The sequence below is a fragment of the Bombina bombina genome, chromosome 6 (genome assembly GCF_027579735.1).
Source record: "Bombina bombina isolate aBomBom1 chromosome 6, aBomBom1.pri, whole genome shotgun sequence".
NCBI classification, from domain to species: domain Eukaryota; kingdom Metazoa; phylum Chordata; class Amphibia; order Anura; family Bombinatoridae; genus Bombina; species Bombina bombina.
In genome coordinates this window covers 77,662,791-77,686,853 of record NC_069504.1, presented here as the reverse complement: position 1 = coordinate 77,686,853, position 24,063 = coordinate 77,662,791, and the positions used below count along the sequence as shown (strand labels likewise).

Genomic DNA, 24,063 nt, shown 5'->3' with positions numbered 1-24,063 from the left:
GCCCCAATTAAGGCAAAAACCCTCGATTCACCGAGGGGGGTGGCGCTGCCTATGTATGAGCCGCCGCTCTAGGCCTTCTATGTCCGATGCCAGCCTCCAACGTCACGAATACAGCGCAATTTTCCCAAAAAATGCAGATGCTGCCAGGCAGGCTTGTTCATATACACGGATGGTGAAAATTTTTTGCTGTAAATATCTCTTTATCGGCGGATATCAAGATTTCTGTAAGAGCTCAGGGAAAATGCGACTGTGTGTAGTCGCAGTTCGGACACGCCCCCCCCCCTTAATTTTTTTTATATTTGAATGCTCCTATTTCCAACCTAGAAGTGTTGGAGGCCATCAAGGACCTCAAACCAGGTAAAGCAGAGAGTCCGGACGGATTCCAGGGCAAATATTATAAAATTATTTAAAGCTACATTGGTCCTCCACCTTACCAAATTCTGAAACTACATAATAAAGGGTGGCCCTATCCCACCAGAACTACTGAATGCAAAGATAGTAGTAATGCCTAAAGCCAGCTAGAGATCATAAAAAATGCCAAAACTACCGCCCAATATCCCTGATTAACCAGGATCTCAAAATTTTTACGAAAATAGCGAATCGACTTAAAAATGATTCTTCCCCACCTGGTTCATCCGGACCAGGTGGGTTTCATCAAAGTTAGGGAAGTCCCAGATAATATATGAAGGATAACTAACTTTATTCAGACTCTGGGAAAAATGTGAACGCCTTCTCTGCTCCTCTCCTTGGATGCTGAGAAGGTGTTTGATAGAATCGATTGGGAATAAATGTTTCTAACTCTACATAAGATGGGGTTCAGAGGTTCCTTTATAAAAGCCCTGCGGGCTATATATTCTTTCCCAGGGGCCCATGTAGACTCAGCAGGCTACAAATCAAAAACATTCCCAATCCATAATGGTACTAGACAGGGTTGCCCTCTTTCGCCCTTGCTCTTCGCCCTTTGTATAGAGCCGCTTGCACCCAGACATAGCGGGGGCCAAGGTAGGCACATCAGAATATAAATTTGCCCTCTTTGCGGACGACATTGCACTTCCCCACCAGACTCAGACATTACTAGAAACAAACTAACTTCAGATGGATGAAACGCACATTAAAATACTTGGGAATTCACCTCCAAATTCACATCCAGCAAATGTACAAATTTAATTATACCCCACTATTCAGACAAATAAGACAGGATCTGTCAAAGTGGAGAGGTTATAACTTCTCCTGGCAAGGTAGAGTGGCCGCAGTGAAAATGAACGCCCTCCCACGGATCCTGTACCTGTTTCAAGCTTTACATATCAAAATTGTCAGGGCAAAAATAGAAACATTACAGACCGACATACAAGCCTTCATAAGAGGTAACAAAACAGCCAGAATATCAAAAGTGATACTGAGCAGACACAGAACTTTGGGGGGGATGGGAGCCCCAAATTTAATGGACTACTATAACGAGTCCAGACTAGCCCAAGATACCTTACTTCTGAAGAGATCCAAAGATGATATATGGCCATCCCTTGAAGCAGAATTGGGGCGAGACAGACTCAATTATCTGGGACCCAGGGAGCTCACAATTTAATAGGGAGTGCCCCGGGCCTTTTACTGCAAACTCAAGATAGCGACTTGGAGGAAAACAAGAACTAAAAACAATCTCCTACCAAAACACTATGTTCAGCCCGATTCAGCTCCCACTAGTGTATATGATATGTGCGTATTATTTTGCAACAAGGGATACCAAGAGAAAGAAGCATATTTAAAAACAGAAGTGAATTTAAAAGTGTGTTAAAAATATTTGCACTTATACAATGTGTGACCGCTAGATCTGTATTATCGTGAAGGTTATGACAATCCATCTGTTTACTTTTGTAAATTTGATCTCTAGGGTACCTCCTTACAGAGGTCATAAGAGGAACAGATATTGTTATTTATGTTTCACGATTCATCCTTAAAACGTACTAAATATATTTAAACATTACAATCTCAAAGTGTTTAATATCATGTAAAGTAAAAGCTGCTTAAATGTCATCTAAAACCACAGGAAATAAATTGCAAAACTTTTTAAAAATAAATTTAAAAGCCTAGTAAGAAAAGAATGATGTATACCTTGTGCAGATGCGCCAGTAATGTGCTTTTTCAGATTAAGTGCACCAGGTGTGGGGACATTCAGCAGCTCTTTGAACTCATCTGTGCATTGTATGGGACCCTTCTTCATTGCAGCTTTTTTTGATGAGGAAAAAAAAAAAAAAGTGTTAAATCACAAAAAAATAATAATAATAATTGTATATAAATAAAAAAACACATTTAGCAGAAGAAATATGGACATCATACAAGGGATTTTTGCACTACTGAACTCTGTATGTTTAATCAAGCAAAGTGGTTAAAACACTTGAATCAGTACTTCTGTCTGCTATAGCCTCTTAAGTTACTGAGCTGGCAATGCAGCAAAACTGTAAACATTATTGGGAATAATAATTATGCACATTTGCCACAACACATAAGTAAAATATTAAAAAATAAAAAAATTAGAATACCTATTTTTTGTCTTGCTTCTAATGCTATGGCTTCTGCTCCCCTAACCACCATGTTTGAAAGCGTTGTCTGGACAGTTTTCTTGGGCACTGCAGAAGCAGCTCTGTAAAAAAAAAAAAAAAAGTGTTAAAATCAAAAGTTAAAGCTCCAGTTATGTGGAAATTACTTTTAATGTCTAGTGACTCTTGGCAACACCACTACATGTTGGCATTACAGATATTTATAGAATTTCACATCTAGTCATGCAAATTACAGCCTTACACAAATGACAACAAACCGTAATCAGAAAGATTTATTAAAAGGGATGATTTGGATAGGACATATACATTTTAAACAATTTTCCAATTTACTTCTAATATCAAATTTGCTTCATTAACGCGTAATCCTTTTCTGAAAGAACAGCATTGCACTACTGGCAGTTAGATGAACACATCTAGTTAGCCAATCACAAGAAACAATTGTGTACAGGCACCAATTAGCAACTAGCTCCCACTAGTGTATATGATATGTGCATATTTTTTTGCAACAAGGGATACCAATAGAACAAAGCATATTTGAAAACAGAAGTGAATTTAAAAGTGTTAAAAATGACCTGCTTTATTTGAATCATGCAAGTTTAATTTTGACTTTCCTATCCCTTTAAATCTTACAAGACAAACCATTGCAACTACTAGCTTTTAAAACTTAGTTAAAACTAGGCATGATCATTCAGGATTACTCGAATGCGAGCACTTGCGTTATTCGTCTCTTTTCTGAGACTGAGTCCTTCTTATGAAAGTGCAACATTAAGATCTGTGCAGATCTGTGTTGCACTTTCACAAGAAATCTAGCGAGAAGGCGCCTTGTTCTGCATTGGGATCATCACGAATGATCCAAATGCACATGACTAGTTATACTAAGTACTTTTTTTTACCATCATGAAAATAATCAAAAAGGGACAGCAAATACCCTGTATGAACATTTTTCTGCAGAAGAGCCTGAACATTATTAGAACTTATTCAAATTTTGCTACAATTGTTTTGAAATGGCCAAACACCACCCACAAATTTCCTTATTTGGACGAGTCAGTCTGTAGGACAGGACTTGCCACTGTCATTATGTTAACAAAATATCCATTGTTTGGTATCAATGGAAACTAAACTGCAAAACAGGGCTTTCAGGGATATGTGGCAAGGTTAGACTTGTGAAGTCGGCCATGTGCTCTTTCAGTTTTCAAAGTTCTAGAGAAAATGGGCAAAATAAAAAAGGTATAGTGCAAAGTTGTTTTACTACGCATAAGTAAACAATTTATATTACAAAAAATGTTTACAATCCCTTTAAAAAGGGACAGTCAAGTCGAAAAAAAACTTTCATGATTCAAATAGGGCATGTAATTTTAAACAACTTTCCAATTTACTTTTATCACCAATTTTGCTTTGTTCTCTTGGTATTCTTAGTTGAAAGCTAAAACTAGCAGGTTCATATGCTAATTTCTTAGCCCTTGAAGGTCGCCTCTAATCTAAATGCATTTTGACAGTTCACTTCTAGAGTGCATTAGTTCATGCATTTCATATAGATAACATTGAGCTCATGCAAGTGAATTTACCATGAAGTGAGTACTGATTGGCTAAAATGCAAGTCTGTTAAAAGAACTGAAATAAGGGGGCAGTCTGCTGAGGCTTAGATACAAGATAATCACAGAGGTAAAACGTGTATAATTATAACTATGCTGGTTATGCAAAACTGGGGAATGGGTAATTTAGGGATTATCTATCTTTTAAAACAACAAACATTCCGGTGTTGACTATCCCTTTAAGAAAAATTCACACTTATACAAAAGAAAGAAACATAAAAAGGGAAATAAAAGTTTTATTTGACATCCACAAGAGTGAGTTTAAATTCAATTAGTGTACAAGCATTTTTATAATACATGTATGTGTGAAAAAGTATTAAAAAAAAAAAAAAGTTACGTGACCCACTGCTATAGCTATATGCCATTCATACAAAAGCATAGCTCTTATTTTTTTTATATGGGTACTTTTATTTCATATACAAAACACTCTCTCTTTCCTATGGCATGGAGAGTCCACAAATTCCAATTACTATTGGGATATACAACTCCTGGCTTGCAGGAGGCAAAGAGCACCCCAGCAGGACTGTTAAGTGTCACTTCCCTTCCCATAATCCCCAGTCATTCTCTTTGTATCTGTCAAGGGAGGATGTAAAGATGGTGTCTGAAGACTTAATCCTTTTATGGGTACTTTCCCTGCAAGCAAGGATTGGGGTCAAGCTGTGTCCATGTCAAACGCTTTAGTAAGATTAAAGGGACACTGAACCCATTTTTTTTCTTTTGTGATTCAGATAGAACATTCAATTTTAAGAAACTTTCTAATTTACTCCTATTATCATTTTTTCTTCGTTCTTTTGCTATCTTTATTTGAAAAAGAAGGCATCTAAGCTTTTTCTTAGTTCAGCACTCTGGACAGCACTTTTTTATTGGTGGATGAATTTATCCACTCAACAGCAAGCACAACCCAGGTTGTTCACCAAAAATGGGCCGGCATCTAAACTTACATTCTTGCATTTCAAATAAAGAGAATAAAGAAAATTTGATAATAGGAGTAAATTAGAAAGTTGCTTAAAATTTCATGCTCTAAATCATGAACGAAAAAAAAATTGGGTTCAGTGTCCCTTTAATGGTGGCTATTAGCAGTTAGAAGACGGCGAGGTAGTCTTAGCTTGACTTCTAACATTAGGGTGGAGGATGTGAAAATGTCCTGGTAAGCTTATCTAGGTAACAGTCTAATGGATCTAAATTTAATCCATATGGAGTGAGAACTTTGCCAAGTGTAAAGTCCCTATATCTTAGCTAAGCGTATAATACACATATAGCAGCCCTTCAGGAGAACATAAATTATTATTAAAAAGTGAATACTAGGAGAAACGTGATATTTAATGATTGCGATAGTGATGTGAATCAACATCTATAATTCTCTTACATGACAGATCTATGGGAACAAAGTTAAAGGGACATAGAAACCCACATTTTTTCTTTCATGATTGAGAAAGAGAATGCAATTTTAAACATCTTTCTAATTTACTTCTATTATCTCATTTGTTTTATTCTCTTGATATTCTTTGCTGAAAAGCATATCTAGATATGCTCAGTAGCTGCTGATTGGTTGCTGCACATAGAAGCCTTGTGCGATTTGCTCACCCATGTGCATTGCTTTTTCTTCAACTAAGGATATCTAAAAAATGAAGCAAAATAAATAATAGAATTGTAATGTTGTTTAAATTTGTATTCTCTATCTGAATCATGAAAGAAAGATTTTGGGTTTAGTGGCCCTTTAATTACATAGTGTCTATACTAGCCCGATATAAATAATTTCGGACTCATCTGTTTAAATAAAATCTCGACGTGAGAATATCTATGTGTACTAGTTTGATCAGCGAGCTGGAGCCCTGTGAGACTCCAGTCTGTGCCAATTAGCACACTAGAGTGCTGCCTTGTTTGTGAGTATTTTGTGAGTGTGAGAAATTTCCACCTGCTGGTCTGTTTGCAACTGATCTGCACTAGGAGGTGCGTGTTCTATTTTTGTCGCTTAAGATCAAAGTCGGGTAGCCTACACACCTAGCAGACCCCTTTGGTACCGGATACTGCTGTGTCAGTGAGCTGGAGCGCTCTGAGACTCTAGTCTGTGTCCAACAGCACGAGTAGTGCTGCCGCTTATGTGAGTATAATACGAGCAAGTGTCATCCCACCTGTTGATTTGATTGAAGATGATTTGCACAAGGAAGCGCCTCTTCTATTTTTGTCTTTTTCAGACTAAAGTTGGATAGTTTTTTTTCACGTTTATCGTGCGATGGGAGAGAGCAGCTGATCCATACCCTGGAGAATATTTTTAGGACAGATCTTATCGGATTTTGACCCTGTATTGCTCAGTTGAGAGCCGGACTCTGTGGCGCCCCTGCATATTGGACTTTGGTTTAGATAAGTGAAGTGTTGGTGTGAATCAAAACATTTCTCTTGGATTCGTGTGAGGGTCCCTCGCATTCTTTCTTTTCTTCAGTAGGGCCTGGAGAAGGGTTTATCAGTCAGTACTCTGAAGGGTCAGATTTCTGCACGGTATATTCTCTTGCACAAACGTCTGGCAGATTTACCAGATGTTCAATCTTTTGTTCAGGTTTCAATTAGAATTAGGCCTGTGTTTAAACCTGTTGCTCCTCCTTGGAGCCTTAATCTAGTTCTCGGCTCTGCAGCATGATTCTCCTCATCTTATATTTCATGCAGATAAGGCATTCGTTCATACTAAATTGGGATTTCTACCTAAGGTGGTATCGGATTGAAACAATCAAAAATTTGTTGTTCCTTTTTGTCCGAATCCTCCTTCTCAGAACAACATCTGTTACACAATCTGGATGTTGTGCGTGCTCTCTAAGCTACTAAAGATTTTCGGCAGTTATCTGCCTTGATTGTCGTTTTTGATGGTAAGCATAAGGGTCAAAAAGCCACTTCTACTACTCTCTCTCTGGTTGAGAAGTGTTATCCGGTTCGCTTATGAGACAGCTGGACAGCAGCCTCCTGAGAGAATTACAGCTCATTCCACTAGGCCCGTTTCATCTTCCTGGGCTTTTAAAAATGAAGCTTCGGTAAAGCAAATCTGCAAGGTGGCCCACTTGGTCTTCTTTGCATACTTTTTCCAAATTCTACAAAATGTTATACTTTTGCCTCGGCGAAGGCTTCTTTTGGGAGAAAGGTTCTTCAAGCGGTGGTGCCTTCAGTTTAGGTCCGCCTGTCTTGTTCTCCCTCCCTTTCCATATGTGTCCTCTAGCTTGGGTATTGGTTCCCACTAGTATTTGGAATTTGTGGACTCTCCATGCCATAGGAAAGAAAACAAAATTTATGCTTACCTGATAAATGTCTTTCTTTCCGGGCATGGAGAGTCCACGACCTGCCCTTAGTACATTTAAGACAGCTAATTTTGTTTTGAGACCTCAGGCACCTCTATACCTTGTTATCTTTTTCCATTTTCCTTCGGCTGAATGACTGGGGATTATGGGAAGGGAAGTGACACTTAACAGCTCTGCTTGGGTGCTCTTTGCCTCCACCTGCTGGCCAGGAGTTTAATATCCCACTAGTAATTGGAATTTGTGGACTCTCCATGCCCGGAAAGAAATAAACTTATCAGGTAAGCATAAATTTTGTTTTTCTGGCTCCTAGATATCTAAATTAGCCAATGTAAAAGCATGTGTGTGTATCACACATATATACACACTTTTTAAAGACCATATGCAAATGGTTTCGGAAGACTACTCACATTGAGGCTGCATATGCCATGGAAGACATGCCTCCGTAGTGAAAGCCTTCCTGACACAGTCTCTCTTTCAAGCCATTTCCACCTCGGCCTCTCTTCTTTGGAACATGACCAGAATAGCTGGATTGCAGATCTGCTCTTTTAGCGCTCACCTTCTTATACTGACTTTGCACATGATACTGACAGAACTCACAATCGTTCTAAAGAAATTACAAGGCAAGGTTAATCCTTTACTTGCAGCACTAATTTTGAAGCTAAAACGCTGAAGAAAAAAAATAAAGAAAAAAAATTACTTTAATGATTTAACTCCCCAGGAAGTGCTAGACAACCTACATACTTATGTTAAAGGAATGGTCTAGTCAAAATTAAACTTAAATGTTTTAGATGGAGCATGCAATTTTAAGCAACTTTCTAATTTACTTCTATAATACATTTTTCTTTGTTCTCTTGCTATATTTTATTTAAATGTAAGCTTAGAAGCAGGCCCATTTTTGGTTCAGCACCTGGGTAGTGCTTGCTGATTGGTGGCTACATTTAGACACCAATCAGAAAGCACTACCCAGGTGCTGAACCAAAAATGGTCCGGCTCCTATGCTTACATTCCTGCTTTTTCAAATAAAGATACCAAAAGAACAAAGAAACAGATAATAGAAGTAAAATTATAAAGTTGCTTAAAATTGCATGCTCTAAATTATGAAAGTAATTTTGACTAGACTATTTCTTCAAGGGGTTAAAAGCAAATGAATTACTGACCAGGTTCACCATCTGTGTACAAGGATCCCCATTCTTCTTTCGAGCTTTGCATGTCCCTAAATCCATTGACTCACCTATCAGCAAGATCTTCTGAGGATTGTCAACAGACAGGCAGACCTAATGTTACCGAAGTCAAGAATTAGTATGGTCTCTACAAGAAAGTTGCCACATAAGATTATAGAGCACTTCTATATATGGGGGAGGAGTTAACTAGATAACTAAACCAGAAATGGTCAACATTTCCAGAATTATGTTTTAGTGTGTATCTATATTTTTAGAGAACACATCCACTTTTGAACAAACAGTTTGCCAAGATGTATTGTAATGGTTTGTTGAATTTAAAACAAATCAGCTTTTGGGGCATTAAACATCCCAGAAATTAAATTTTATATCCACAGTAAACAGTTAAAATAAAAAACCACCACCACCATATTCCTCCACATGTTAAGACTTACCTCATCAGATCCTTCTTTTGGTTTCATTGGATTAGCATTTAAAAGACCAATTACAGTTCCCTGGTCTGTTTTCCAGTGTTCCTTGTGAACATCACCAAACAGGAACAGAGAAACATATTTATCAAAATCCTTTAAGTCGTTAAGTCTCCAAATGCTAAACGTTTTGCCCTGGAAACAAATATAAATAATTCCATAAGAGATCAGCTACATCACTTGCAGTAAAAGTATTCTGCTTATCTATATAGGTCCTAGAGAAAGGAATCTCTTTATAAAAGGTGCTCTCTTACATTATTGTTGCTTTGTGGGGTCATTTTCTTTACTACCACACCAAATGTCACCCAGTCCTGATCCTCCAGCTTCTCTGTAGCAAGTTTGCTCTGCAACAGTGATAGTCTAATCAACTTCCGTCCACTCATCTTTCTTTCCATTTCTGTAGAAGACACCCTTGGCTTCCTGTAAGATGGAAAAAAGCCATGTAAAGCCCAACATTTTCATAAGTTATGTGCAAAGAGGCTGGTGACAAATACAGTGTACAAAACAAAATCATAAGTAAATAGAGCCCTTTTCATGATATAAAAAAAAACAACAACACACATTCAAGGAAATAAGTTAAACATTTTTTTATTTTGAAGACAGACATTTTATTTTATATTACAAGTTATTTGAAAAATTGATGTTCTTATACAGAGAAAAACATCTGCTTTTCAGCAAGTGTTCGTATCCCATAAACCAGTACAGCACACAAATGCATTCTAATAGTTTCAATATCAAAATAAACAGCATTGCTTTTATCAGAACTAGTTGTACTGTGTTTAAAACAATGTTCTTTCATATACATGAAGTTCTTAGGATTTCAATGCCCCTTGAAAGGCCTTACCACAAAACTCAAATATAAACAAAAACAATGCATTTCTAGGAGACACCATACCACCCTCCAATATATGCACAGTAACACCGTTAGCAGCTTTTCTGCTGTACCTTATTCTCAGTCCAGAAAAACGCTCCACGGTAATATGCTGGCTGAAGGCTGGTCTTGCTGAGGTTGCTGCAGGAGTAGACGAACCTGCCGTGGGGTCAGGCCTTGCACTGGGTTTTTCAGGCAAAAATGAGGGAGCAGGCTTTTGTTTTTGTGGTGGGCTCTTATTCTCTGCACAAAATGCAAAAAAATAAGTTTATTAAAAATAATAAACATTTAGGGCTTATTCATGTAATGGTGACATATGCTGCAGATATAAAAAGACATTATAAAACACTATGTCCTTTGGTGTCTGAATATTTTACATTCACTGCACTCCAACTTTTGTCAAAAAGGGCCACCAGATATGTAATCTGACTTTTTGCTACAAAACACTAGTTAATCATAGACAGTGGGCTAAAATACTAAACAGAGCAAGGACAGTAAGTGTTCTGTACAGTATAAATGATGTAAATTAGAACAGAGAGATGGAATAAATTTAATAGTGTTAGTCACCTAACATCTGTAGTTTTCGTTTTACAGCGTCCTGAGATTTAGCCATAGACGGACTGCCAAGCTGAGCAGAAAAGGCACTAGATTCCTGCAGTGTTCGGACATTTCTTTCCTTCAAGGGACTGGACTGTGCTTTTGCTGCTGAATAACAGAACACATACATTACCCAGAAGCAAGGATTGCACATTCGTTACAGCTTTAACATATTAAACAAAGTTAAGTACATTTAGTAAACTTGCGCCCATAAATTTTTTTTTATGTTTTTAATTCAGTTATGAGAATCTGATGCTGAAGTTTTACGGACTAATATGGCTTATTACCCGTTTGTTTCATGTTGTTGGCAGGTGACTTCCTTTGAGGGTTAGTCCCGGGCGTCTGGGACAGTGCGGTTTGTTTTAGCTGTTTTTGCAGCTTCTGCATCTGTTCCTGCATTTTCCTTAATTCATCTAAAAATAAAATTATACACCTTACACATTTCTATTAACATGAAAACCAAACTTCATTTCAGTACTGTAAATACAAATGTAACTTTGAAGTATATTTAACAGCTTAGTAAAGCAGAGAATGAGTATTTTTCATAAAAAAGAAAAAAATTAAGAACAAGGGGTCATGAATTCAACTGAAGGGTAGTAGATTCAGAAGTAATTTGATGATTTAATGGAATAAAACTTTCATAAGAGGTGGTAATGACTCTGTGGGGGACACTTTAATGAATTAAAGCCCAGAATCAAAAAATAATCTTAAAAACAGGGGCACTTTAATTAAAGTTTACAAAGACACTTATTTTTTAAAATGCTCACCGTTATGGTAAACATAACGCTGATCCTCCACCCACATCTTCTGCTTTCTTTAGCATATGGACGACGAATCTGGCTTCCTCCAATCATTGCGTGCCCCACTCACTGGACTAGAAAGGGGGCACGTAACAATTGGAGGAAGCCGGATTCATCATCCATATGCTAAAGAAAGCAGGAGATGTGGCCAGAGGATCAGCGTTGTGTCTTTGTGAACTTTAATGAATTAAAGTGCCCCTGTTTTAAGATTATTTTTTTATACCGATATTTAAGTTTACAATCACTTTAAGAATACCTGGGATAAGCATAAAGCTTTCCTACAAACTAGATACGTTTATGCTTTTAGGAAATAGAGAAAACTTGTTAGACCTATGGTTATCTGCTGTCAAAATTGATGTTTCTATGTAAACTGTTAACCAACATGTTAGCAATATTTAATAAATACATGTTAAGATCAATAAAATACCTTCCAGTTCTTGTTTGGTCTTCTCTTCACTAGAAGAGAATGATTGTTTCTCACACTGGGGCACCTGTTCTGAGTTTTCACTTTCAAGATCATCAATATCTCCAAAAAGTGTGGTGAAATCTTCCTGTACCGCCCCAACGTCCTGTTCCTCCGATGCACCATCACTCTCATGGTAAGATCCAGTCTCATCTTCATCAAACAATTCATCAAACTCATCAGGGTCACTAGAAGCATCGGGAAGCAGGGAACCATTCATTTCAGCTGCCTCATTTTCTTCCAATAGGGATGTCAAAATCTCCAGATCAGCATCATCTAGAGAGAAAAAAACATGAATTATAAATCTGCAACCAGAAGTAAAACACCCACAATGACCATCTTTACTGCAGTGTTCTCCCAGGACCTATTAAATGGAAACACCACTTGGCTGATTTTACTGAATACCCGGCTAAAACTGGAACCAATATTAAGCTAAAATTAACAACAACAAAAATCTTCAATTTATGTTGCATAAACGATTAAATCAATGTTTGTTTAATGATGGAATTATTTTGTGCGTTAAATTAAAGTGATAGGAAAGCCCAAATTAAAACTAGCATGATACATAAAAAAGCATGTCCTTTTAAGACACTTAAATTCACTTCTTGGTATCCCTTGTTGAAAATGAATACGCACATATCCTACACTAGTGGGAGCTAGCTGCTGATTGGTGCCTGCAAACAATTGTCTCTTGCAATTGGCAAACTAGATGTGTTTAGCTAGCTGGCAGTAGTGCAATGCTGCTCCTTCAGAAAAGGATAAGAGAATGAAACAAATTTGATAATAGAAGAAAATTGGAAAGTTGTTTGAAATTGAACGTTCAATAAAAATCATGTACGAAAATTTTGTAGTTTCCAGTCCCTTTAAAGTGATGGTAAATCCTAGCATTTTTGAAACACTAGTGCAATAAATAAACTTTCAGTCATGAAGTATAAAAAAAAACTTCATGCTGAAATGACCTTTATTTGCCCTCCAGCTTATACCGAGCTGAGCCCTTCCGGCCGCCCACAGCAAATAACTTTTTCAATGAGGTGACGTTTTCACGTCTTAGACCAGACATCCTCAAACTTGGCCCTCCAGAGGTTTTGGAATTACATTTCCCATGATGCTAAGCCAGCTGATATGCTGGCTGAGCATCATGGGAAATGTAGTTCCAAAACCTCTGGAGGGCTAAGTTTGAGGATGTCTGTCTTCGACAATAGCCCTGTGCGGCATTATACTTCATTACTGAAAGGCCGCTTTATTTATAGCACTTTCAAATGCTAGGGTTTACTATCATGTTAAGTAGCATTTATAGATAACAGAAAATGTTATAATATAAAAGTTTTATACTGGCTCTGACACCTACTTTATAATGCCACCTGGATGTCAAAATCTGTGAAGAGCAATGTATATGAAGCAAGTTTTAAAAGCTGTGGAAACAGCATTTATATTTTTTTTGTCGTCTTCATATTTTCTAAGAATTTCTAAACAGATGGGTATATAATTTAAGCAGACTGTAAAATAAGATGAACTTTGCTTTATTCAGTCAACAGTATAATAATAAACAAAAGCCTATGATGGAACACGATTAATTTTATTCGCAGTTGCTACACTAGCGACCGTCTGTTAATATGTTGTGTATAGCAATCCATACACTATTACAATTATTGAAAAATGACTCACCTTCCATGTTTCTTCACTGAAATGTTCTTCTGTAAACGGTATGGATTTCTAAGAGACAATATTGATTGATACAATGTGTCGTCATTTTAAATCAAATACAAACATTCATGAGAAATACGTAACACAATACTAATATGGACTTTTGCATCCTGGATAGATTTTGATGGCACATAAGCACAGTGAAAGCATAAAATGTATGTTTATTTTTCATAATGTATCTAATGCTTGTTGGCTGACAAAAGTTAAAGGGACAGTCTAGACAAAGACGTATGATTCAGAAAGGGCATATAATTTTAAACAACTTTCCAATTTACTTTTATAATCAATTTTGCTTTGTACTCTTGGTATTCTTAGTTGAAAGCTAAACCTAGGTAGGTTCATATGCTAATTTCTGAGACCTTAAAGGGACAGTATACACCAATTTTCATATATCTGCATGTAAAAGATACTACTATAAAGAAGAATATGCACAGATAATGATCTAAAAATCCAGTATAAAAACCTTTTAATAACTTACTTAGAAGCTCCAAGTTTAGCAGGAACGCCCAGGTAAAGTAGCTACATTTCAGACACTATCCCCCTCCCCTGCATATGAAAAGACAGATTATACAAACAGAAACCAGCAGTAGACTTGGAAAGTAAGTTATATAAATGGATCATCTACAAAACATTTATACAAATAAAAATTTGGTGTATAATGGCCCTTTAAAGGACGCCTCTAATCTAAATGCATTTTGATATTGTTTCATAACTAGAGGGCGTTAACTCATGTGTGCCATATAGATAACATTGTGCTCACGCTCGTGGAGTTATCTAGGAGTTAACACTGATTGGCTAAAATGCAAGTCTGTCATAAGAACTGAAATAAGAGGGCAGTCTGCAGAGGCTTAAATACAAGTTGATCACAGGGGTAAAAAGTAGGGTTGCACCGATACCGATACTAGTATCGGTACCAATACCAAGTATTTGCATGAGTACTTGTACTCGTGTAAATGCACAGATACTTAAACCGATACCTCCACTTCCTACCCATATGCTATCTTGTGACGTTTTTTCAAACTGCATGTTCCCATTTCATTTTAAGCTGGAGTGGAGACTAAACTAAAAATTGTTTACTATTGTTCTGCCAATACAAATTGTTGTTATTTGTATTATTGTAGAAGAGATCACTGTACCTCATTCAGACAAACCCCTGAAGTACTGGGCAGTTAATAAACTGAGATTTCCAGCTCTGGCTAAAATGGCCCAAAAATATCTTTCTGCCCATGCAGTAGTGTGGAAAGTGAAAGACTGTTCAACTTAGCGTCGAACCTCCTTACTGATAGAAAAAACAGACTAATAGCTGAACACGCAGAGATGCTTCTGTTCTGTTCCTTAAAAAGAACTTGCCACTAAGTTTTGAAAAACTATTCTTATTGCTTGATTGCCTTTTTTACTGCTAGTTCTCATCTTGCACAATTATTTTCAAAACATACTGTACTCTGAGGAACATCCATACCCTTAGATTATATAATTGCAGGAAGAGCACTCATCCTGCAATTATAGGACTAGATTTAGATTACATTTGATTGGTAAGCTTTACCAATGCTCTGTTCACATTTCCAATTCCATAGACTTTAATGGAGTAGGACATGTAATGAGATCATTGGTAAAGCTTGCCAGTCAAATATAATCTAGCCCATAGTGTTGTTCCCCATGAATAAACAGTGCACTGTTCTATTTTTTACTGTATTGCACTTTTGGTTGGTTGTAATTTTATATTTGTTATTAATATATTTTATTGTAATATTTTTATTTATAAACATGTTCTGTGAACTTTGTGACAAATAAAACTGTTTTATTATTTTATAATGTCTTGAGTTACAGTCCTTCATAATTATAAAGAAGGAATCTTAAATAGTTAGTCTGTATTGTGCTTGGTAAACTGTCACATGACAGTAAAAAAAAAAAAAAAAATATCGGTAATTGGTATCGGCAAGTATTTGAAAACAAGTATCGGTACTTGTACTCAAGTCTTAAAAAAATGGTATTGGTGCAATCCTAGTAAAAAGTGTATTAAAGGGATACTAACCCCAAATTTTTTCTTTCATATTCAGATAGAAGGTTGCTTAAAATTGTATGCTCTAATTCACTCCTATTATCAATTTTTCTTTGTTCTCATGTTATCTTGATTTGAAAAAGCAGTAATGAAAGGTTAGGAGCTGGTCCATTTTTAGTTCACCACCTGGGTAGTGCTTGCTGATTGGTTTGCTACATTTAGCCACAAATCAGCAAGTGCTACCCAGGTGCTGAACAAAAAATGGGACGGCTCTAAAACTTACAGTACTGCTTTTTCAAATCAAGATAGCATGAGAAAGAAAAATTGATTAAAGGAGTAAATTAGAAAGTTGCTTAAAATCTCATGCTCTATCTGAATCATGAAAGAAAAAAATTGGGTTTAATATCCCTTTAATATAACTGATTATGCAAAACTGGGAAATGGGTAAAAAAGGGATAATCTATATTTTTAAACAATAAAAATTATGGAGTAGACTGTCCCTTTAAATTTCCTGCAATTGTTGGCAAACAATGTATAATGGGAGGCATAAAACTCCTTTAACCTTTTTGATGCTCACGAAAGCAAAAGGTTGCTGCCTGTGTGACCAACCATATTCGTCATTAATGGTATTGACCATCCAATGTTGATCCAGGCACTAAAATCATTGGCGTGTAGTGGAAGGCAGTCCATTACACATTAAGTGCGGACATCTAAGTGGCAGACAATGAAGGGAGCTGCATATGTGGGGGGCTCACTTACATGACAAATACCTTTAATATCCCTAATTTAAAAAGAATCACATGCTCTTTCAAATGGTAATCTTGGAAAGCTACAAGTCCCCATCCAAAAAAAATAAAAATAAAAAAAGCACAAAACATGGTGTTTTTTGTAACCAGGGAAGTAGTCTTTAGGGGTTTGATTAAAAAAATAAATATATATATAAAAAAAAATTAAAAAAAAATCTGTCTGGAGACTCCCAACAATGTTTATTTCATAACTGACAAGTCCCTCTATTAAAAGGACAGTAACCACCTTGTAATTATTTAATTCTGTAACAGGACAACAGAAATACCTATCAGCCAAACCCCACTAACCACTTGTCTTTTTTTGGAGCAGCCAGTCTATAAGTACAGATTACATGGTTTTACAGTTCTTATATGTTAAAACAAATGTGGTAAAGTGGCTCCCTGCCTGCTGGGTTTGTCAAGTCCTGGTCTACACAATTGTCTCTTGTCATTGGCTCACCAAACGTGTTCGGCTATCTCCCAGCAGTGCATTGCTATCCTGTAGCTGACTTAGCTATGCGTTTAATCATTTTGCAAGGGTTAAACACACATTTATAAGAAATAGTGCAATATTAAAAGGCTATAATAATTTAGCGCTGTGGAATCTGTTTGACTCTGCAAATAATTGATAACTAGAGAATTTTCTTTTTGCACTTTTATATTCCTTTAAATAAACATGCGTGGTAAGTGATCACCTGGCGTAAAAAAAAAAGCATGCGCGCACACACATATATATATATATATGTATCTATATATATCTAGTGAGGATGTGGGTGGCTAGGGAACCCCCTATTAAGCCATTTAAATACAAAAGTACAGACACTGTCCCTTTAACACCGTTATGCCGTTCTATTCCGTCATAATTACACTGACTTTAGAGCCGTTATGACGGAATAGAACGTCATAGCCAACAGCTGTCCTGAAGCCTACTGCACTTCCTGGATTTGATCGCGGTCTGGAGGGCGTTCCTAGGGTTATAGGGACGCCCCCCAGACCCGATCCAATAATTGAAATCTCGCTATTGTGTGCACGATCGCGTGATTTCAATTTGCCTACATCGGAACAGTTGTTCCGATGTAGACACTTTAACCCCGGCAGTAAAAGGTTAAGAACAAATCAGTGTATACATCACACTCATATTGAGATAAATCAAATTAATATTTATTAGGTCAATAAAAAACTAACAAATTCAACTAAGCCTAACAGATTGCTGATTACGTTGTGCCACATTACATGGCTATGATATATTTTAAGTTGCAACATTTATACCGGTAACATTCATTCAGCGATCCCTGATTTAGGCTCAGTTGAATTTGTTTGTTTTTAATTGCCCTAATAAAAATTAATTTGATTTATCTCAATATGAGTGTGACGTATACGCCGATTTGTTCTTAAAGGGACAGTGTCTGTCAGTACTTTTGTATTTGATTGGCTTAAGTAGGGGGTTGCAGGATTAAGTTTACTGTTAGTGCTCTCCTTGATAAAAATTATATATATATATATATATATATATATATATATATATATATATATATATATATATATATATATATATATATATATATATATATATATCATATTATAGCCCCCAAAAGTCTGTATGGGCTACTCTTTCAAACGTAGCCACCCTTGTTGACAATTCATGGTTATTTACTAAAATCGTATATTTTAATTTGTTTTACATTTTTGTTTCAGTCTTCTGCCGTGTAATAAAATATATTACTAATTGTATAGGCAAAATTATACTTATATAGCAAGAGAACGAAGAAAATTTAATAGGAGTAAATTAGAAAGTTGCTTAAAATTGCATGCTCTATCTGAATCATGAAAGAAAAAATTTGGGTTCAGTGTCCCTTTAAAGGGACAGTCTACCATAGAATTGTTATTGTTTTAAAAGATAGATAATCCCTTTATTACCCATTCCCTAGTTTTGCATAACCAACACAGTTATATTAATATACTTTTTACCTCTGTGATTACCTTGTATCTGGGAACCTTCTTCCAGCCCCCTGATCACATGACTGTTTATTATCTATTGTCTTAAATTTAGCATTGTTTTGTGCTAAATCTTAAATAACTTTCTGTGCCTGAACACAGTGTTATCTATATGGCCCACGTGTACTTTCTGTCTCTTTGTGTTGAAAAGAGATTTAAAAAGCCTGTGATAAGAGGCAGCCCTCAAAGGCTTAGAAATTAGCATATGAGCCTACCTATGTTTAGTTTAACCTAAGAATACCAAGAGAAAAAAGCAAATGTTATGATAAAAGTAAATTGGAAAGTTGATTAAAATTAAAAGTCCTATCTGAATAATGAAAGTTGAATTTATACTAGACTGTCCCTTTAAGTGTAAGTAGGAAAAAAAAAAAAAAAAAAAAAAGAGAAAAAGCTAAAAATTAGCTTAGGGCACAGTGCAAGACATTTTACAAGAACATGATGTTTAGTAGACAGCACAGTGCATATTACAATACTGAGCATAAAGTACATTTAATCAGTTTAAAATAATATTACATTATTGGGCATAATGTATATGGGCGCTGTGCAGGGCATATTGCTTTACCGGCCATAATGTACAGAAGGCGCCGTGCACAGGGCATAGTGTATAACAGTAGAGGGCGCCGATAATGTATAACAGTAGAGGGCGCCGTGCACGGGGCATAATGTATAACAGTAGAGGGCGCCGTGCACGGGGCATAATGTATAACAGTAGAGGGCGCCGTGCACAGGGCATAATGTATAACAGTAGAGGGCGCCGTGCACGGGGCATAATGTATAACAGTAGAGGACGCCGTGCACAGGGCATAATGTAAGTAGAGGGCACCGTGCACAGGGCATAATGTATAACAGTAGAGGGCGTCGTGAACAGGGCATAATGTATAACAGTAGAGTGCGCCGTGCACAGGGCATAATGTATAACAGTAGAGGGCACCGATAATGTATAACAGTAGAGGGCGCCGTGCACAGGGCATAATGTATAACAGTAGAGGGCGCCGTGCACGGGGCATAATGTATAACAGTAGAGGGCGCCGTGCACAGGGCATAATGTATAACAGTAGAGTGCGCCGTGCACAGGGCATATTGTATAACAGTAGAGGGCGCCGTGCACAGGGCATAACGCATAACATTAGAGGGTGCCGTGCACAGGGCATAATGTATAACAGTAGAGGGCGCCGTGCACAGGGCATAATGTATAACAGTAGAGGGCGCCGTGCACAGGGCATAATGTATAACAGTAGAGGGCGCCGTGCACAGGGCATAATGTATAACAGTAGAGGGCGCCGTGCACAGGGCATAATGTATAACAGTAGAGGGCGCCGTGCACAGGTCATAATGTATAACAGTAGAGGGCGCTGTGCACTGGGCATAATGTATAACAGTAGAGGGCGCCGTGCACTGGGCATAATGTATAACAGTAGAGGGCGCCGTGAACAGGGCATAATGTATAACAGTAGAGGGCGCTGTGCACAATGTATAATAGTAGAGGGCGCTGTGCACAATGTATAACAGTAGAGGGCACAATGTATAACAGTAGAGGGCGCTGTGCGCAGGGCATAATGTATAACAGTAGAGGGCGCCGTGCACAGGGCATAATGTATAACAGTAGAGGGCGCCGTGCACAGGGCATAATGTATAACAGTAGAGGGCGCCGTGCACAGGGCATAATGTATAACAGTAGAGAACGCTGTGCACAGGGCATAATGTATAACAGTAGAGGGCACTGTGCACAGGGCATAATGTATAACAGTAGAGGGCACTGTGCACAGGGCATAACGTATAACAGTAGAGGGCACTGTGCACAGGGCATAACGTATAACAGTAGAGAGCACTGTGCACAGGGCATAATGTATAACAGTAGAGGGCACTGTGCACAGGGCATAATGTATAACAGTAGAGGGCGCCGTGCACATGGCATAATGTATAACAGTAGAGGGCGCTGTGCACAGGGCATAATGTATAACAGTAGAGGGCGCTGTGCACAATGTATAACAGTAGAGGGCACTGTGCACAGGGCATAATGTATAACAGTAGAGGGCGCCGTGAACAGGGCATAATGTATAACAGTAGAGGGCGCTGTGCACAATGTATAATAGTAGAGGGCGCTGTGCACAATGTATAACAGTAGAGGGCACAATGTATAACAGTAGAGGGCGCTGTGCGCAGGGCATAATGTATAACAGTAGAGGGCACTGTGCACAGGGCATAACGTATAACAGTAGAGGGCACTGTGCACAGGGCATAACGTATAACAGTAGAGGGCACTGTGCACAGGGCATAATGTATAACAGTAGAGGGCACTGTGCACAGGGCATAATGTATAACAGTAGAGGGCGCCGTGCACAGGGCATAATGTATAACAGTAGAGGGCGCTGTGCACAATGTATAACAGTAGAGGGCACTGTGCACAGGGCATAATGTATAACAGTAGAGGGCGCCGTGCACAGGGCATAATGTATAACAGTAGAGGGCGCTGAGCAATATGTATAACAGTAGAGGGCACTGTGCACAGGGCATAACGTATAACAGTAGAGGGCACTGTGCACAGGGCATAACGTATAACAGTAGAGGGTGCCGTGCACAGGGCATAACGTATAACAGTAGAGGGCGCCGTGCACAGGGCATAACGTATAACAGTAGAGGGCACTGTGCACAGGGCATAATGTATAACAGTAGAGGGCGCCGTGCACAGGGCATAATGTATAACAGTAGAGGGCGCTGTGCACAGGGCATAATGTATAACAGTAGAGGGCGCTGTGCACAATGTATAACAGTAGAGGGCACTGTACACAAGGCACAATGTATAACAGTAGAGGGCACTGTGCACAGGGCATAACGTATAACAGTAGAGGGTGCCGTGCACAGGGCATAACGTATAACAGTAGAGGGCGCCGTGCACAGGGCATAATGTATAACAGTAGAGGGCGCTGTGCACAATGTATAACAGTAGAGGGCACTGTGCACAGGGCATAATGTATAACAGTAGAGGGCGCCGTGCACAGGGCATAATGTATAACAGTAGAGGGCGCTGTGCACAATGTATAACAGTAGAGGGCACTGTGCACAGGGCATAATGTATAACAGTAGAGGGCGCCATGCACAGGGCATAATGTATAACAGTAGAGGGCACTGTGCACAGGGCATAATGTATAACAGTAGAGGGCGCCGTGCACAGGGCATAATGTATAACAGTAGAGGGCGCCGTGCACAATGTATAACAGTAGAGGGCACTGTGCACAGGGCATAATGTATAACAGTAGAGGGCGCCATGCACAGGGCATAATGTATAACAGTAGAGGGCGCTGTGCACAATGTATAACAGTAGAGGGCACTGTACACAAGGCACAATGTATAACAGTAGAGGGCACTGTGCACAGGGCATAACGTATAACAGTAGAGGGTGCCGTGCACAGGGCATAACGTATAACAGTAGAGGGCACTGTGCACAGGGCATAATGTATAACAGTAGAGGGCACTGTGCACAGGGCATAATGTATAACAGTAGAGGGCGCTGTGCACAGGGCATAATGTATAACAGTAAAGGGCGCTGTGCACAATGTATAACAGTAGAGGGCACTGTGCACAGGGCATAATGTATAACAGTAGAGGGCGCCGTGCACAGGGCATAATGTATAACAGTAGAGGGCGCCGTGCACAGGGCATAATGTATAACAGTAGAGGGCGCCGTGCACAGGGCATAATGTATAACAGTAGAGGGCGCTGTGCACAATGTATAACAGTAGAGGGCGCTGTGCACAATGTATAACAGTAGAGGGCGCTGTGCACAATGTATAACAGTAGAGGGCGCTGTGCAGGGCTTACTACAATACCGGGTATATTGTATAGCAGAGGCAAATGAGCTGAATTATGTACAGTACCTCACATAGAAATCAAGGAGAGTAGGGATTATGGCTGTCAAGTAAACTATGTGACCTCACGTCCTGCCCTGTAACCTCCTATGAGTCGCGCATATATAAATAGCACTTACATGAGCTGTGAGACTGGCGTGTGGAGGGTTATACGTGCAGAGTATGGTAACCCAATATCTCTCTGTAATATTATTTAGGCTAAGGAAGTGTCCCGTGTTGTACGGGTATTATATACCAAACCACAAGGGAATAAGTAACGTTTCACCAGCCTATGCCACTCGGTAATACTACGATTAAACAACATACCTAATAATATAATTCCGTCTTTCGGTCCCTCAGCACCAGCTCTAAGCTGCCGCCCTGAAACACTCTGAACCGCCAAAGTTCAAGCGTAGCCCCGCCCCTCTTGCCTACATTACACTATTTGGCGCTATTCCTAGACAGTATACGATGTACAAGTGTCACAGTATGGGCAGCAGTCGCTTTTACCGAATTAGCAGACATTTTTAAATGGGGAAATGTGAACAGCTATTTGCCAAAGTTAAATATGTTGTCATCTGACACTTTCAGTACACTTTTACTTTTTAGATAACATCACATTTTGTTAATACTCGCTTTGTCTTCATTAATGAGAACTATTAGATGGCTCAAAAGTTTCCCATTGGTCGCATAAAGGACGTCACTCAGCGCCATGTTGATTACTGGTAAGAAGCCAGATCTTTATCAGCCATTTGAGGGCAGATTGCCCTCCCTTGATGCGTAGTGCGGCGGCCATATTATGGTTGGTAAACGCCTGTGATCTTCTTTAAAGGTTTGTGATGAAGTTTATTTATGTTATTTTTTGCAATCTGTTGAATTTATTGAACTGTGTTTTTTCTGCCAGGAATTGTTATTGAAGCACTTAGAAAGAAACATCAGAAAAATAACGAGCATCTCTGTTTACTTAAAAAAATATTGGTACTGTGTATACTGTATTAGTTTCAGTACCAATTAGAGGCAGCAGGCAGGTGACATGTAATATAAATATCTGTAAGACTGACCTGTAAGTCTTTATTTGATATAAAGAGCTACACGTTATGTAGTTTTTATTTACATTTTGCCTTGCTGTGTAGTAGTTTTAATGACTTAAATAATTATGGAATTTAAATGGTAAAAATGCAAACTAACCTAGCTTCATTGTTTATAGGGAGTATGAAAAACACTGTGTACATCTTTTGTATTTGTTCTTGAATAGGGCAGGAAATGGTCCTCTTTACCTGTTTTGGATTGTACTAATTATCGTGTATATTAAAAAATATGCATTGAATACATAAGCAAGATATTGCCACCTGAAAAAATCAAATATGTGAATCAGTAGGAAAATCAATTGTTTCAATATTTATACATTTCTGCATGTGCCATAATATGTTTTCACTCCTTAATTCATATATGTTATATTGCTCATATTCAATTAGTACAATGATTTGGAGACCCTAGGAGGCATAACTTTTATCCTCCCATCAGATAAATGGATTTTAGCGCTCTTTGAATTACAATACATATACCAGTACATATCCCATATACTTTGTTTATGACTGTGTATGCAGCTAAAATATCAAGGCAAAAATTGAATAATTTGTATGTGTTTTATGAAACATAGGTCTGATTGAGAATTAAAAACAAAACACAATATTGTCTTTTTTTCAAAGTAATATTCTATATATATCTAAATATAGATCCAATATTCACAAAATGTGAGAAGTGGTTGTATATCACGTTGAATCAAATAAACTTAGTAAGAGTGTTACGCCAGGGAAAACTCAATAAATTTGTAATGATCATAGACTCGTAAAGATTAAGTGATGTATATTGAGCTGATACCGCTCTTGTATCCACTACAGTGTTACTGTGTAGTAACTATAATTCGTAGACCC

General features: G+C 38.1%; 2 protein-coding genes across 3 annotated transcripts in view; one reads left to right on the top strand and one right to left on the bottom strand.

The window, feature by feature from the left end:
• Window positions 1-22,550, bottom strand: part of MCM10 (minichromosome maintenance 10 replication initiation factor) — a 56,045-nt gene extending 33,495 nt beyond the window's left edge. Inside the window, exons 1-12 of one of the 2 annotated variants that reach the window (XM_053719753.1) lie at window positions 22,457-22,550; window positions 13,467-13,514; window positions 11,766-12,077; window positions 10,826-10,951; window positions 10,509-10,646; window positions 10,016-10,184; window positions 9,325-9,490; window positions 9,038-9,205; window positions 8,583-8,699; window positions 7,833-8,029; window positions 2,535-2,635; window positions 2,107-2,220 (exon numbers count right to left, since the gene is read on the bottom strand). In XM_053719753.1, coding sequence (XP_053575728.1) covers window positions 2,107-2,220; window positions 2,535-2,635; window positions 7,833-8,029; window positions 8,583-8,699; window positions 9,038-9,205; window positions 9,325-9,490; window positions 10,016-10,184; window positions 10,509-10,646; window positions 10,826-10,951; window positions 11,766-12,077; window positions 13,467-13,473 — 1,615 coding nt within the window. In that variant the 5' untranslated portion in view covers window positions 13,474-13,514; window positions 22,457-22,550. The remainder of the gene's footprint in view (window positions 1-2,106; window positions 2,221-2,534; window positions 2,636-7,832; window positions 8,030-8,582; window positions 8,700-9,037; window positions 9,206-9,324; window positions 9,491-10,015; window positions 10,185-10,508; window positions 10,647-10,825; window positions 10,952-11,765; window positions 12,078-13,466; window positions 13,515-22,456) is intronic. The other variant, XM_053719754.1, reaches the window with a different exon arrangement.
• A 315-nt stretch (window positions 22,551-22,865) lies between these two features.
• THAP9 (THAP domain containing 9) overlaps window positions 22,866-24,063 on the top strand; it is a 65,762-nt gene continuing 64,564 nt past the window's right edge. Inside the window, exon 1 of the mRNA XM_053716480.1 lies at window positions 22,866-22,961. The gene's annotated coding sequence lies outside the window, so the exon portion shown is untranslated. The remainder of the gene's footprint in view (window positions 22,962-24,063) is intronic.